Source organism: Abramis brama (genome assembly GCF_963993115.1).
Source record: "Abramis brama genome assembly, chromosome: 22".
NCBI lineage: Eukaryota > Metazoa > Chordata > Actinopteri > Cypriniformes > Leuciscidae > Abramis > Abramis brama.
The window spans coordinates 16,153,563-16,169,632 of record NC_139984.1 but is presented as its reverse complement, the minus strand read 5'-3'; the positions used below and the strand labels follow the sequence as shown (position 1 = coordinate 16,169,632).

The 16,070-nt window shown below is 37.0% G+C and overlaps 2 protein-coding genes across 2 annotated transcripts; one reads left to right on the top strand and one right to left on the bottom strand.

The window, feature by feature from the left end:
* Window positions 1–6,757: 6,757 nt before the first annotated feature.
* nsfl1c (NSFL1 (p97) cofactor (p47)) lies at window positions 6,758–12,852 on the top strand. Its single transcript, XM_084098552.1, has 9 exons — window positions 6,758–6,890; window positions 7,417–7,514; window positions 7,628–7,702; window positions 8,842–9,007; window positions 9,143–9,238; window positions 9,320–9,429; window positions 9,684–9,821; window positions 11,071–11,238; window positions 11,315–12,852. Exons 1-9 carry the CDS (start codon window positions 6,789–6,791, stop codon window positions 11,475–11,477), a joined length of 1,116 nt encoding a protein of 371 aa, XP_083954678.1. The 5' UTR covers window positions 6,758–6,788; the 3' UTR covers window positions 11,478–12,852.
* On the bottom strand, window positions 12,547–15,429 carry emp3b (epithelial membrane protein 3b (MAM blood group)). The gene is made up of 5 exons (XM_084098554.1): window positions 15,167–15,429; window positions 13,673–13,765; window positions 13,488–13,590; window positions 13,227–13,367; window positions 12,547–13,113 (listed from the first exon to the last, which is right to left on the bottom strand). Exons 2-5 carry the CDS (start codon window positions 13,748–13,750, stop codon window positions 12,938–12,940), a joined length of 498 nt encoding a protein of 165 aa, XP_083954680.1. The 5' UTR covers window positions 13,751–13,765; window positions 15,167–15,429; the 3' UTR covers window positions 12,547–12,937.
* Window positions 15,430–16,070: the final 641 nt, after the last annotated feature.

Genomic DNA, 16,070 nt, shown 5'->3' with positions numbered 1-16,070 from the left:
TTATTGTCTTTCAGAAGTAAGAGTCGACTCTGAGTCAATGAAATGAATCGTTTTTCAAACAAGTCATAAGCCGTTTCGTTTTGTTGTGAAACATTAGCATATTGCCCGCCCACTTCTTGCGCGCACAGACACCAGGGAAAACTTGAACGCCCTCAAAAACACTGTTGCTGATTCCTGTGGATACTGGATAGCATAATGTTGAGAAGATGCTGTGCTCTCCAATGTGAAGGTAAAGCCAAGACTCTCTGTGTTTTGTTTATGGTGTAGGAAGCCTCTCAGGACAAGCAGAGCTGACGTTGTTTTGGCAATGGGCGTTTTCTTGTTTTCGATACGCGCGCTTTACACAGTAGACCAATCACAACAGACTGAGATGTCTGGCCAATCAGAGCAGAGTAGCTTGCGGAAAGGAGGGATTTAGAGAGATTGACTCATCTGACGAGTCGTTTGAGAATCATTGAAAATTTGGTTATGTGCAAATGTATATTATGAGAAAATGAAACAGTTTTTTGTCCTTTGATGCATGTAAACCTGTCGTAGGAGACTCCAAAACAACATTAGAAAACTTTAAAATAGCATAATAGGGGCAGTTTTATGTTCTTATGCTCACTAAGGCTGCATTTATTGGATCAAAAATACAGTAAAACAGAAAAACTGTGAAATATTATTCCAATTCAAAATAACAGTTTCCCATTTTAATCTATTTTGAAATGTAATTTATTCCTGTGATGCAAAGCTGAATTTTCAGCATTACTGTCCAGTCGATCCATCCAGTCTTGTCACATGATCCTTCAGAAATCATTCTAATGTGCTGATTTGCTGCTCAAGAAACATTTCTTACTATTATCAATGTTGAAAGCAGTTGCTGCTCAATATTTTTCCTTCTTTCTTTTCTTTTTTGCCTGTTGAGGAAGCATTTTTAGGCATCATAGATGAGATCCCAAGGAACCAGAAAGTAGGCATCTTAATTATGTTGCTTTAAGATATTTTGTTTTAACCAAATTCTACGGCAGCATCAAATGCATCTCTTGCAGAGAAGACAATCCCAATATGCACTGCAATGAGGCTAGTGAAAAAATACATCCAAGATCACGTGTCTCATTAATGCTTCAATTGACCTAACAACAGAAACACAATTCAGATTAATCCCATCAGTGCTATTAAATACACTCCCCTCCCCCTCACGCACATCATTTAACACACATATACACACATATGCACACACACGGGTCAGAGAGCAGCCAAATGTTCACTGATATCCTGGGCATTCAGATGTCTATTTAACCAGAAGAGGTCCTCATTGGTTGCCATGGCGACTCCTCTCCTCGCACTATTTTATTGAGCATGAGAGGCCATTGCCTGGGCGTCTGGAGGAGGAATGCTGAGCAGAAGACCCTGATGTTTGGAGTCTTAGTGTCTGAGAGAAGATCTGATGCCGCTGTGATAGCAGGCCGTAAAGGCCTCTAGACCTGCACACACATTTTGGTATCGGTTTGTTAATGTCTGTCATTTTGTCTGACTTTCATTGTCTGACCCTAGAGGTTCATTGCACTAATAGTGTCATAAAAACATTCACAGTCTCTGACTAATTGTTGATTGCTTAAATAATTACAGGTTGAACTGTGGAAATGTCACACCTATTCTAACAGGATGCGATGTCTGTTTCCCTTTCACCTTCTGTCAGTGCCAATAGGATAGAAATATCACAGAGGAAATGTCTCAGTTGTTTGTTAAGATTGAATGGAGAGCAATTGGAGGTTTTAAAACGGCAGTAATCTCAAATAACTCAATGAATCAATAAAAATCAGCAGTTTGTGCATGATCCTAAAACATAAACTTTAAACATTTTCATCAGGTACTTCCACAATCAAACGATCTACTATCTAGATTTATTTTATTGCTCTATACTCTGAATTTATGTCAGCAATTGTCTCATTTGTGTATTTTTCTTATTTTCTGAAGAATTTTTAAAGGAAATATTAAGCTTTTAAGAAATTTTAAGATTAATATATGAAATAAATACTAAGAAATTTTAAGAGAAATAAAGAGAATCATAATAGTTAGATATATAATAGATCTATATTATCTGATAGATAGATAGATAGATAGATAGATAGATAGATAGATAGATAGATAGATAGATAGATAGATAGATAGATAGATAGATAGATAGATAGCGTTGTTTAATTAAAGTGAACACAGCGGTTGGGGAAGGTTGATAGAAGAAAGGGCTCTGGTTAGAGTGCACTAAAAATAGATAGAGTTACTCGCTGGTGTGCTCAACGTAGTAGATTTACTACACTCACTCTGTCAAGGGGGCGATCAATCTGCCCTCTCTGCATTATAACCTGTGTGCTTTTGAACACTGTGGGCTCTTGTTATAACAGGCTGGGTCACACACTGTGAGTCACCTTCTCATTTTCTGAGAAGATATGATTTCACTCTGGGAGGTTTCTCCAGTTTGATGTTTCTTCCACAGTGAAACAGGACTTATAGTCAAGTCAAGTCAAGTCAAGTTTATTTATATAGCGCTTTTCACAATGCAGATTGTATCAAAGCAGCTTCACAGTATTAAATTAAAATAATACATCAATGTTTGTTTCTAGTGGAAAACGTCCACGTTTGGTAATGCTGATCAATAGTATTGTTGATTGATTAATTAAATTAAATATCCCCAAATATCCCCAACTGAGCAAGCCAAAGGCAACAGTGGCAAGGAACCGAAAAACTCCATCAGGTGACCTAATGGAGAAAAAAACTCCCTTATAGTGGAGGAGGGAAACTGCTTTGGGTCCATCTATGCATTCATACAAGTGGTTAGACAGCCGACACAGAGAGAGACAGATGGAGGCAGATTTATGAAACATGGGAGGGACAAGAGTGAAAAAGATGGAAAAAGGGATGGACAGGAGGGAGGAGACGTGGTCAGGAAGGATGCAGTAGTGTTGTTGAACTCTGATTAAACTGTCAGAGTGAAAAACGACAGGTCATGGGATGCTACCACACACACACACACACACACACGCACGCACGCACGCACACACACACACACACACACACACACACACACACACACAAAAAGTATGGAAGCTTATTTCCACCAGGAAAAAATAATAATAATAAAATAGGTTATTGCAGCTTTTTATCTCACAATTCGGACTGTTTTTTTTTCCATGCCAGGAAAAAAAACAACCCAAAAAACAAAATTATGAGATGTATCTCAGAATTCAGAGAAAAAAATGTCAAAATTGCAAGAAGTAAGTTGCAAGATTGCAAGATTCTGATTTTTTTCCCCTCAGAATTGCCTGTTTTTTTTCTCAGAATTTTGAGTTTACATCTTGCAATTTTCTGATTTTTTTTCTCTGACTTCTCAGTTTAAAAATAAACTAATATAAATATAGACTTGCAACTTGGAGAAAAAAGTCATAATATGAGATAAAAAGTTTGCAATACAAGCTTCCATAAAAAAGAGAGAAGAGATAAGAGTGAAAAGAGATATATGTGATTGTTCTCCACTGACGATCACAATGCAAAAAGATGGAAAAGTGCCATAAAAGATGCATGTAAAGAGGGGAAAAAAAACAAGGAATGGGAGAATAATCCCATGACTCTCCGGTTTACGATCAGGCCTTTTCCTGTTGCTCCAAACTTTATCTCCATATCTAACCCAGTGAAGAGAGCTCCACACAAACAAAGCTAATCCTGGGAGAGGAACAGATAGCACGGGCCTTGCTGAGTAAACATCAGTTTTCATAGATGTAAATTAAGATAGCTGTGTAACAGTATAATTTGTTATCTTTGCAATTACGAAACCATTTCCCTAGTCTTTGATGTCCAAATATTACTTTATTACGATGTCAAACTGAGAGTATCCTCCAAGTGTCATGGATCCTTCATGGATGGGACAGACCAGATCCATCCGTAGTGCCCATAGGAATCGATTAGTAAATGTGACCATCGTTAGAGAGGAAGTAAACAGCGAGTTCTGTTTGGAAGTCATAAACTCTGATAGGCTCATGAGTCAAAGGTCAGCTGTTCAGTTTCAGATGAAGGGGTGGTGGCATGAACAGGACGGATGGAAGTGATTTTTAGAAAGTGGAAAATTAGTCTTAATTCACAAGATCAGTTTGCCCATTAAGATGCCACCCAGAAGAGAGATGCATCATGGTCTTATCAGCACAGAAATTGGTGCACATAGCAGTTGCTCTCACTTTCTTTTAATCACCCTCATCCTGCTTTACATACAGTATATATACAGTATAAATGTGTGGGGTGTTCTTTGTGTAGGTTACACATCTAAAACATATGGAAGCCCATTTCACATAAACACATACTTAAATTGTAAAGTATATGAGATAAAAACTCAAAATTCTGACAAAAACAGACATAATTTGGACTATAACTCATACTTATGACAGTATCTAATAATTCTCTTTTTTAATTTTTTTATAACATTTAATGTCATAATTTTCACTTTTTATCAGTGAAGCTGTCTGCAGTTCACAATAAATATATTGTTTACTTCATGTTTACACGTTACTGGTATAATGAGAGTATCATGAAAATGTAGAACGTCAGAGAGCTCGAGTGGTGTGTCAGCAACTTTAATTTAAACACCTCTGATTGGCTGTTGCATTTATGTGCTCAACAGACATGCCCTGTGATTGGTTAAGGCACAAAGCAGCGAAAAACAAACAAACAAAAACACACATTGTAAATATATACTTGTGACGCAACTGGAGTACATGTAAATGAAATTCTCACAGCATGTGTCGACACTGGATTATTAATATTTCTTTAATAAATATTTGTTTGTTCACTAAAGTCTGCATCCATGTGTGCTTTTGTCCACTCAGACTGTGTTTATCCAAGCACACATATATCATAGAAATACTCATGCTTATCTTTATTGTGCTAGCGTTATAATATAACATTTCTTGAGTGATATTAACATTAACACAGTGTCTGATCAGTCATATTGCTAATAGCTATCTTGCTAATTTACAGTTGTATTTTTTCTCTAGTATCACACCCAGGGAGGAAATTGCTGTTATTTTGATATGTTGGCAGAACGTCCTCCTTCCTCATTCTGGCCATGAGATACTGTCTGACTGCTCTTCCTACTCCAGTCGAGGGTCGCAGGCCTCTGCTCTTTGTATTGTGTGTTGTGAATTACTTCCCTGGCCTTTAACACAACAGTGACTGCAGGCCCACATCCACAGCCAGGCTGACGGTGTGCGTTTCCCCACGATAAGGCTGGTTCTTCCTCTATCTCCTCTTTCTCTCTGTTCACACACACCCACACTTTATCATCGTCAACAACGGTTATAGAAAGAGCTGATGCTTACCAGATTTGTGTAATGCTGATTTCATCAGTGAACTTTAGAGACATATTTTAGCATACTTTATGCATGGTATCTGTTCAATCTCCTGAGAATGAAAAAAACTGTGTTAGATAATCAGTTTAATCTGATTAACGGACCTTTAAAATCAGATTGTTCTTTGATTCCTCTTTTTTTTTTAATAACAAGGAACATATTTTAAGTATATATGTCTGTATAGCAGTGATCTCTAAATGCAAATAGCTGCACAAAGAGGACACGCTTTTCTAAATCTATAAGAACATGCAGCAATAATGCATATAAAAATAGAAATTTTGTTTTATTCCCCTAAGGGCCGGTAAGATGATTAAAATTTGAGGGCATATTGCTCTCTTGCATGAGCTGCAATGCGTGTGATAGGAAAGGAAAGCTTGGGGGTGAATGATGACAGCAATGCTCTGGTGTTTAGTCATGTACCACAACCTGATTATCTGTGAAGATCAAACGAGCAGTGCACTGGAAACCAAACAAAGCATTGTCAAGTTTCTCTCCAGAAACAATATGTGCTAAATTAGATCCTCCCAAACTAATTGAGCACATAGTTTGCTTCTGTTTAAGGACCTTTGAATTAGCAGTTGCTAATGAATGAATATTAGAGGAAGAAAGTCCTGCAAAATCCAGGTCACACAATAAATAAGTAATTGTCTGCTGGTGTGTAAAAGCTCTGTGGTGTGAAATCACATGCATGTGAGAACTGTTTCAACCCAGTTTCTTTGCTTTGGAAAAAAAATGTTGCATACACATTATTTCTAAATTATTGTACGTGGAAAAAGAAACACTGTAAGTTATTTCCTATCATTTGAAACCCTAAAAAACTATTTATTGTGCTATTATTATCATAAATATTATTATGCTAAAAGGAAGTAGCCTATTGCATGACAAATGTGGCACCATGATTAACGAAAACTAACTAATATAATTTCCATCTTTAAAAATGGTAAATATAACATTTTATCTAATATAACAAAGCATACTTGATGTGGGCCTGAAAATCTACTGCGTAGTAGGGATGAGAAATAAGGTGACAAATAGAATGGACTGTATTGCCATCTGCTGGTGGATACAAATGTAAGGAAAAGGATTGCGACTTACTCCATCTTTGAATTCTCAATTCTCCACGTGCTTGTAGTAATAACTGCACTATATATTTTAATATATAAAAATATAATAATTAGGCCAACTTATAGACCCTAATAGCCTACATAAAAATGTGCAAATCAATATTTGTTAGATTTTCTTTTTTTGTGGGTGATTATAAAACTTTTAATTAAAAACATTTTTTTTTGCCAACATTAATATCGATGCAATGAAAAGAGAGGGAATTGAAAACTCTTTTGCTCCCAAACAGCGGAACTAAGCTTTCGTTTCCCCTGTTTCCTGTCGGATCTTTCCATAGCGTGACACATCAAAATGGCGGAGCGGGAAGAAGCAGTGAGAGGGTTCATCGCTGTTACTGATGTTGATGAAGAGAGGGCCCGTTTCTTCCTCGAGTCAGCCGGCTGGGACCTACAGGTCAGGGTCACACTGATCACCTTTTTACTGAAATATTGTGCTGTGAAGCACAAGCTCTGCAGCTGAGAATTCAACAGACTTAAACCTCCGCTCACTGGCAGCCAGTGAAATCTATAACCGGCTAACGAAATGTGCAAGTCACTCTTCATTAAAATCACCAGGAGTGTCTTACACTGGTTTAAGTCGTTAATCACACATGATTTGATTCACACTTTAGGATGTGGTAGTCAGTATTGCCTTGAAGTGGATAATGTTTTTAAACCGTGCCGGTCTATTTTACATAGAAATCCATCCATAAGCTAGCAGCTTTAGCTTGTTCAATTGATACTCATGTTTACATTCGTGGTTTATTATTATTATTCGTCCTGAAATATATTAAATTGTGATGTTTTGGAGTCGTTAACATAATGAATCTGATGTATCTAATTACTGAAAGTAAAAATTGGTGTGTTTTGTTTCTGTAATTGACCAAAAGCGTGTCTGTCTGTGAAATGAAGTGACAGCTCTCTCTCCTCTGTCCCCTCAGCTTGCTCTAGCTAATTTCTTTGAAGATGGAGGAGATGATGATATTGCCACCCTCCCTCAGCCGGAAACTGGCCCTGTCACTCGATCCACAGGGCCAAGGTAACACAGGTCAACCCACGAACTGTTTGGGCTTCTCTATTATACACTATCAGCTATATTATGGTTAAAGTCATAATAACAGTTGTGCTGTGTTTAATGTAATCTGATTGCAGTGAACACAGAGTGACATCCTTTAGAGATCTGATGCATGAGGATGACGATGAGAGTGGTGAAGAAGAAGGCCAGAGGTATCAATATCTTGAACAGTTAATAACAGCTAAAAATGGACTTTTCTTAATATTTGGTGTTTATATTATTATGGAATAATGTCATTATTTGTTTATGGAATATTTATTTTTTAAATCATATGCCCTCGTAATCTTTTAAAAACATTAACTTCCCTTCTCTGATGACATGTGCACAGGAGTAAGGGCTAGACAATAATCCCTCCCTTCCAGCAACCTGTCACACATGATATCCCAGCAATTAGCAAATGACAACGATCCAATCAATTTCCAGTGGACAAAATCAAATTTCACCCCTGCATTTTTCATTCTCATTCAAGAAGCTGTTTCACTCGGATATACGTCACAATAGGGAAGAAAAGACGACCGCATTTTGTGACTTTAACACGAACATGAACTCTTTTGTATTCACAACCATGATAAGTTACTTAAATGGAAATGATTGCATAAAGGAAACACTGTCTTTTAGGTCTTTCTCCGTTTTTGCTTTTTGCTGTTCGTTCCAAGTATATATTAAAAGTGAAAAAATATCAATAAGTGATTAAAAAAAATGCTTGTTTGATAATTATACCACAATTAGACGTATAGTCTCCATGAAATCAGTTGAAGTTTTTTGGCTTTTAGTATGAATATATTAGCCTTACTGTTATCTATAAGCTCCATCTGTGCTCCAAAACAATGACAAAATTTGCATTTCGAAGATATAAGCATTGAAAACGTACAGTCTTCCGCCAATTTGGATCAACGATTTTGATGACATGACTGCACTTCAGCTTCTTGTCAGATTTTTTGTCCAATCAAATGCTCTAGAATCTAAAGCGTCTAGAATCGATGTCCTTCCGTCTTCCTGTTTCAGTGGAAATTATGTTAACACAATGAAAAAACGCTGCACTTTCAAGGCACTTCAGTGGGCCCTTACATTAAATATAGCGTCACCCTCCAAGACACTGCTGTCACTGCTTGACATGTCAACTACCCATATACTCTGTAAGAGGATGTTTTCTCAGTCACACTTTTATTCCATCTCTAAGAGCCAGATAAAGACATAAATACTTTCATTTCTGCCTTTACATGCTTTTAATGTCATGTTTACACATTTAATGCTCCTTTTTTTGAGTAACATCAGACTTCTCCTCCTGCAGGTTCTTTGCCGGGGGCTCAGAACGCAGTGGGCAGCAGATTGTTGGCCCTCCCAAAAAGAAGAGCCCAAATGAGGTGGTTGAGGACTTGTTTAAAGGAGCTAAGGAGCATGGGGCGGTTCCTGTTGACAAAGCAGGCAAAGGGCTTGGAGAATCCAGCAAGTCCAAGGTAGTTCTTCCACAAGAGTATACTTTACCGTATATTATAATTTGCTTATTGTGTATATATATATATATATTTATACTTATATCTCATGTTGATTATGATGTGCTCATGTTTCCTTTCTGTCTGCTCGTTCTACAGCCGTTTATAGGTGGTGGTTATCGATTGGGTGCAGCACCAGAGGAGGAGTCAACTTATGTTGCAGGAGCTCGGAGACAGCCCGGCAGTTCACAAGATGTGAGTCACCTAGCCTGTGCCTGCTGAAGTCATTCAGGCGTAGAGAGAGATCTGCTACAGTGATTTGTGCTGTACCAACAGGTGCATGTGGTGCTGAAGCTCTGGAAGAGTGGCTTTAGTCTTGATGATGGAGAGCTTAGGAACTACAGTGATCCCGGGAACGCTCTCTTCTTGGAGTCTATCCGCAGAGGGTGAGCTCTGAATTCATTCATGGATGTTCGGGAGAAGTTTAGCTGATTAGCAGAGGTTATTGTTCCCCCTCAAGTCACTTCCAAAAGCATCCAACATTTTCCATTAAATGTATTTAGTTTCATGTTGGACCCTCTTGACATTAGCATTGAAAATCCTTACTGGTTGAACACTATTAGATAGTCCTCCTCTTACTGGTTGTCAAATTAGACTAGATAATCCACTAAATCTCTTTGTTACTTGCCGACTTACTCAGGGAGATTCCTCTGGAATTGAGACAGCGTTTCCGAGGCGGTCAGGTAAACCTAGACATGGAGGACCATCGGGATGAAGACTTTTCCAAACCCAAGCTTGCTTTCAAGGCCTTTACTGGAGAAGGGCAGAAACTCGGCAGGTTAGAAAACTCTTTCTTCTCTTCTGATTTCCTTTCACTGAGCTGAAGGTGGCTTAATTACTTAATTACACTGTTTCTAATGCTGAAACACATGTATGGCTGCTCGGTTCTGGATAAATTGAGAATCATGATTTTAAATATGAGATCATGATTCTCCCACAATTCTAAATGGACAGTAACTAAACAACATGTATTTTACTAGAGGTTCTGAAGAAAAGGATAATTAGTCTATTTAAAAAAAAAAAACAGTTTGAATTGATTCAGTGACTTCAATTGTTTCATTACTGGATGAATCATCATTTTTGAACGAATCTTCTGAATAAATGAATCAATGACAAATAAAACTTTTAACAGTCTCTTTATATTTGAAGTGTTATTATTTTCAAAAGGTGATTTACACTAATTTTGATCATCAGTGTTTATATCCGAACTATAAACTTTTATCCCAGTACTTCTGTGATCATTTGAATGATTGTAAGATATATAACGATACTGTGATGTTGAAAAGACTGTTTGTGAAGCTGTTTCACACCTACACATGATAACTGCTTTCTCTGGGTCAGCGGCAGCACCAATGCAGATTTAAATGTAGGGCTGCACATTTTGGCCCCAAAATTTAGCAAATGTATCAATATGACTATAGTACTAATATTAATTATTACTAAAATAATGTCGTTTCAAATCCGTTAGGCATTCGAACCTCTTCGGAACACAAATGAAGATCTTTTTGATTAAATCTGGGAGCTTTCTGTCCCCCCATTGAACTAACCCTGTTATTATTGTAAAATATCATTGTAAAATAAAAACATAAAACAATATAAGAAAAATTGTATAATGATATGTAATCGTACAACTGTAAAATTACGATACTAATATTTATGGCTGTCTAAATTTGTTCATTTTTTAAATGTTAAACCATCGAACCTTCATTTTGGCAGTGAACTGATGGGACACCATAAAGTTTCTCTTTTGATGACAACAGCCAAAATCATTACAAGTTTTGGGAAAATGGATGCATATATTTGGTTTAATCACAGGCTTTGTGATTTGATAATCACACTAAGCCATATTGCAATTTCAGTTTTGCTTCAATTAATCACGCAGCCCTAGTCAATCATGAATTATTTCGTTTGATGGGCACTTTGGAGCTCTATCAATTCATTGTGGTCTACTTGATAACACTTGATCATTAGATGTTATATAATTGAATGCGGCTGAACTGTCCTCATTCTACACTATCGTCCCTCAGCGCCACTCCGGAGTTGGTTTCGCTCCAGAGCAACCCACTGGACCAGTCTAGCAGTGAAGCTGAGGCTAGTGCTTCCATCAGTGTGGACAGCTCTCAACCTGTCACTAGCATCCAGATCAGACTGGCCGACGGAGGCCGGCTGGTGCAGAAATTCAACCACACCCATAGGTAAATAAAAATGCTTTGAATATTGTGAAAAATCTTCCTCACGACTGACTGACCGTTCCACCTTTCTCCATCTCAGGGTGTCTGATGTGCGTCAGTTTGTGGCGAGCGCTCGTCCAGCTTTAGCCGCCACTGAGTTCGTTCTCATGACGACCTTCCCCAACAAGGAGCTGACGGACGAGAGCCAGACGCTGAAGGAAGCCAACCTGCTGAATGCCGTCATTGTGCAGCGGATAAAGTGACAGCGCCATCCGCTGGCCTGGCTTTATTAAAGCGCTCTTGAGTTGGAGATACCTGGACTGAAAGGACTTCTAATTACTTAATTTTGTTTTCTTTAGTGATATGTTATTCCCCTGTGACAGTTTTGAGGGTGGTGGGTGTTTCTGGTTAAGCAAAATGGAGATGAATGGGGAAACAATCACACTGTGATATAGTTAAAGGAAAGGAGAGAGCAACCGAAGCGAAGATCTAACAAGTTTTATGATTTTAGAATAACTGCTGAACACCTCAGATTGATTAAAAAGAGCTGAAGAGTGAAGAGTTTTGACATTCTTTTACCTCGATGTCTATCTTGCAGCTATATGCTGCTTCTGCTTTACCACCTCCTCGGTTTTATTCCTCGTTCCGTGATTCTTCTCTTAGCATTTCTCAGAACTGTCATTAAAAATAAAGTAGCCTTACAACCCCATTCAGTGACACTGACCTCCAAGATTAACCTCAACTGTCAATGATCAAAATGTTTATTTTTTACAAAACCTTTCTTTTTTCAGATTTGAGGATTTTTTGGTTATTTAGGTTGTCATGCTATATTATTGTTTTTTTTATTATATTAATTTTGCCTGATAATAAAATAAAATAAAGAGTTGGTTAAGAGCCAACTTCAGTTTCGGACACTGCTGCTGGTAAACTTATCAGCGGCCTTCTTGTATTCTATGCAGAAACTGACTATAAATCTGGACGTATTGCGTGATTGTGAGCTGTGGTGAACCTGATATTAAACCCCTTTGTCTGGCATTGGAGAGCGCTTTATCTTTTTGGGGGTGTTTTGGAGTATGGGACCACCAGGTGCTGATACCCTAGGAACTCCCCGCCATAAAAAAAAAGGGACCTTTGAATGTCAGGAAGCAGTTTGTTTTTGAAAGCTTAGTTTGACGTAAGATCGTGCTAGACTGCGTGATGCAAGCTATTAGTTCAGAAACTGGAGTCATGAGTTTGTCATGCACTCCCAAGGTCTGTGGAGTCCACCGGCTTGCAGTGTATTTGTGAAGAACATTTTCACATTTAGCACAGTAATGAAATTGAAATCCTACATTAATGACTTAATTGAATTTATTTATAAAAATACATCTCAACATTTTAGCATATGGATTCCACTATAATGTATACAAGCATTCCTCCAGTATTAAATGAGATTACGTTATATGGCCCGTTTTATTATTAAATTAGATATAATTCAGCTAATCGGATATATTAGTCATGGTTGCCTTTTAAGAGTTAACCAAGTTGAGCTGATTTTCGGCATGGGCTGTGGGGCTATATTCCATCTGTGTATATTTATGTGTGACTAAATACGTTCTAAATAAGTGAAAAATAAATGTCTTGTTTGTTGCATAGAGATATCATGAAGTATATAATCACTCAGTGGAGTATGTCAACAGCAAACATTCTTCGCATAGCTTGTCTTTTTTTAGGAGACTCATTGCTATTCCCTTTTACGCAGATGGATGTACATGATTCCACTGCACAGGAGCAAGGGTACACAAACCCACGCCAAGAAAAAGCAGTAGCCGAAGTGTCCCAAGCTCAACTCCCGAGAGTCCTGAAGGATTTCTTTATTGTGCAGGGTGTAAATGAGCACGGCAGTGAAGGCGTTGAGGCCTGAAAGGAGACAAAAGGTCAGAAAAAAATTTCCAAATGAAACGAGTGTTTATGTATTTTGGCTCCAAGACGTTAAAATTGGGTAATAAAGCAAATTAATTCAAAGCACATACCGGCAAATGCCTGGCAGATACCGGTGAGGTAAAAGAGTCCTCCTTTAGACATGGTGAAGAGTTGTCCCAGGAATATCAGGAATGAAATGGAGGAGAAAACCACGGACAGGACCATCAGAACCTGGACGGCTTGAAGCCACTCTGGTGGACGCAAAACATGGAGACTATTCTAGGCAGCTTTGAACCTCTTGTTTGGTGATGGTTATTGCAATAAATTCCCATATTTCAAAATCATTTAAGTGCTCAAATGTGTTATTTTACCCGTCTCTTGCGATGTCGCACAAAACCAAGACTCGGTTTCATTGTCAAATCGGCAGTTGTACCACAGGTCTGAGTTTTCTGCACCTTGCCAAACCCACCAGGACTGAATCATAAATATGCATTCATGTTTTTAGAAGTATGCACGTTATTCTGATTTTTGGGGATAAAGTGCTTCATATACTTACCTTCTCCATGGTGGCGATAAAGAGAACGGCCAGTGTGATGAGATGAAGCAGCGTGACAAACATTAGAAGGGACGTCATGGTGATAAACAGCACCTGTCAACATATGAAACCACCTCATCTGTGCATTTCTGTGTTGTAAATCAGGACATATATTTCACTTTTAACACATTTAAAATATGGTATGTATATATTGAATATTTATAAAATATTGGCAAACATTTAAGTGAAATGTATAACTTAATAATAATATATATATTATTTGTTTATAAACATTTAACTTAAACGTTTGCTGATATTTTATAAATATTCAATATTATTTTAAACTTTAAAATATTTTGTATTATTATTATTTATTATTATTATATTGTTTATAAACACATTTCACTTTTAAAATGTTTTAAAATATATTTTTTTTAAACAATATATTTATTCTATAGTTAGTGTTCTTGTATATTATTTATAATAAAATAAATAGGGGTGTAACAATATATCGTGTCACAATATATCGCAATACAAAAATGCAACAATATGTATCGTGGATAGTTCACCAAAAATAAAAAGTTTTCAGAGTCAGTACTACATTAAACTACAATATATTATGTTGAATATAATGTATAATAATGGGGGAATATTAGTGGGTCCTGATAATGCTTATGTTATAAGTCTTATGTTACCAGTAAAAAGTGGCCTACATTATTTTAAATATATCTAGCCAGTGACAGAGTGCAAGCATATTCGTCTAAAATAATTCTGTATTTTCAGGTTCAGAATCATGAATATATTTATTCTGGTGTCACCATTGTCCAAGCCTATTCATTTACATTTAGCATTTAATCAACAGTATATTTTTTCTTAACCTTTACCATATGTTTTGGAGTATCGCAATAATATCGTATCGTGAGTTCAGTATCGTGATATGTATCGAATCGTGAAATTAGGGTATCGTTACACCCCTAGATGTAATAAAACGATTATTATATAATAAAAAACTATTGTTTGATATTTGATATTAAGTCAAGAGTTCAAGACACAACTGCATAATTGTACGTTTAGCCTCAGGTTTTCTGCTTTTGCCAAAACCAAGACAGTGAAAAGGACAGGAAGTAAAAATAGTAAGTAAACTGACTATGGCTGAAGTCCAGAGCTGAGAAATGAAGGCACTCTTTCAGACTTTTCTAAGTCTTGAGACACACTGTGCTTTTCTTCAGGTCAAAGCTAAAGAAGAACAGCCTCGGGAAAAGTTATTTTCTCATAACCAGTCTTCAGTCATTCTCAGAGACCTTTTACATAAAAAAATCTTACAACTGTTATGTAGACTTCTGACTATAATAAAATGATGATGTTCAAGCACGGATTCATTCCCTTGTTAAAAATCCTTTCACAGCAGAGTTTGAAGTGGTAAAGTATCTTAAGTTGTGTTTTAATAGTTTTTTTTTAATTATTATTTCACACTATAAACAATAATAAAAGCAGATCAAATAGAAGTAAACTCACCAAATGTGATCCAAATCCAACAGAGGCAAATATACGATGTATGGGCTCTTTCGGTGTTTATTCAGGTCTGCTGCTGCTCTCCTCCTTTTTCGGCTCCAGTAAATTGGAGGATTTTGTGGGGTCAACTTCAGAAACGCCCATTTCCTTGCTGTTGGGTTAGTTCTGTTGTCCTGCACACAGCCCCATCTGATCCTCCTTGTGTGTTCAGGAAATGCATGAGCATGGGCACACGTCTCTCTTTCCTTACAGTCGTTTATCATCTCAGAGGGTGTGCGCTGAGTTCTTATGGGCGTCTATCATAACTTTAATCTCCTTTGATGATGTCAATTATGTGAGTGGGTTTCATTCATCATCGCCCATGCGATGGAGTTATGGGAAAGCCACCTAAATGGAGAAAACTACAGGAACCCAGTGTTTATTTGTCCAGCTGTGTACAGTAAATGTAGGTGGACCAAGGAAAAAAATAAACCCTAATATATGTTATAGTATCAAATGCATAAGTGTTACAAATGCATTGACACAATAAATACAATAAAATCTTTCCATAACTGAAAATTCATCTGTCCATTGTATTGAACGCAATGCATTAAAGGGTATATTTCTTCATTGGTTATTTCAGTGCTCATACTTGGTCTATATCTTAGTCTATTTCAAAATATATCATTGTGCTATTTTATAAGCTCATAACAATTGCTGTAGGTTAATGGTTTAAAAATATATAAGCATATTTTGCTTAAATGCATGGTTGACATTTGCTGTTATAACATTACAATTCTAAATACTTTATATAAAGATATATATAAGATGATGTTCAAAATTATTGGCTTGTTAAAATCATTTCATATTACCAGCAGAGTTTGAAGTGGTAAAGTTAAGTTGTTGTATTTTATAGTTTAGAAATGTG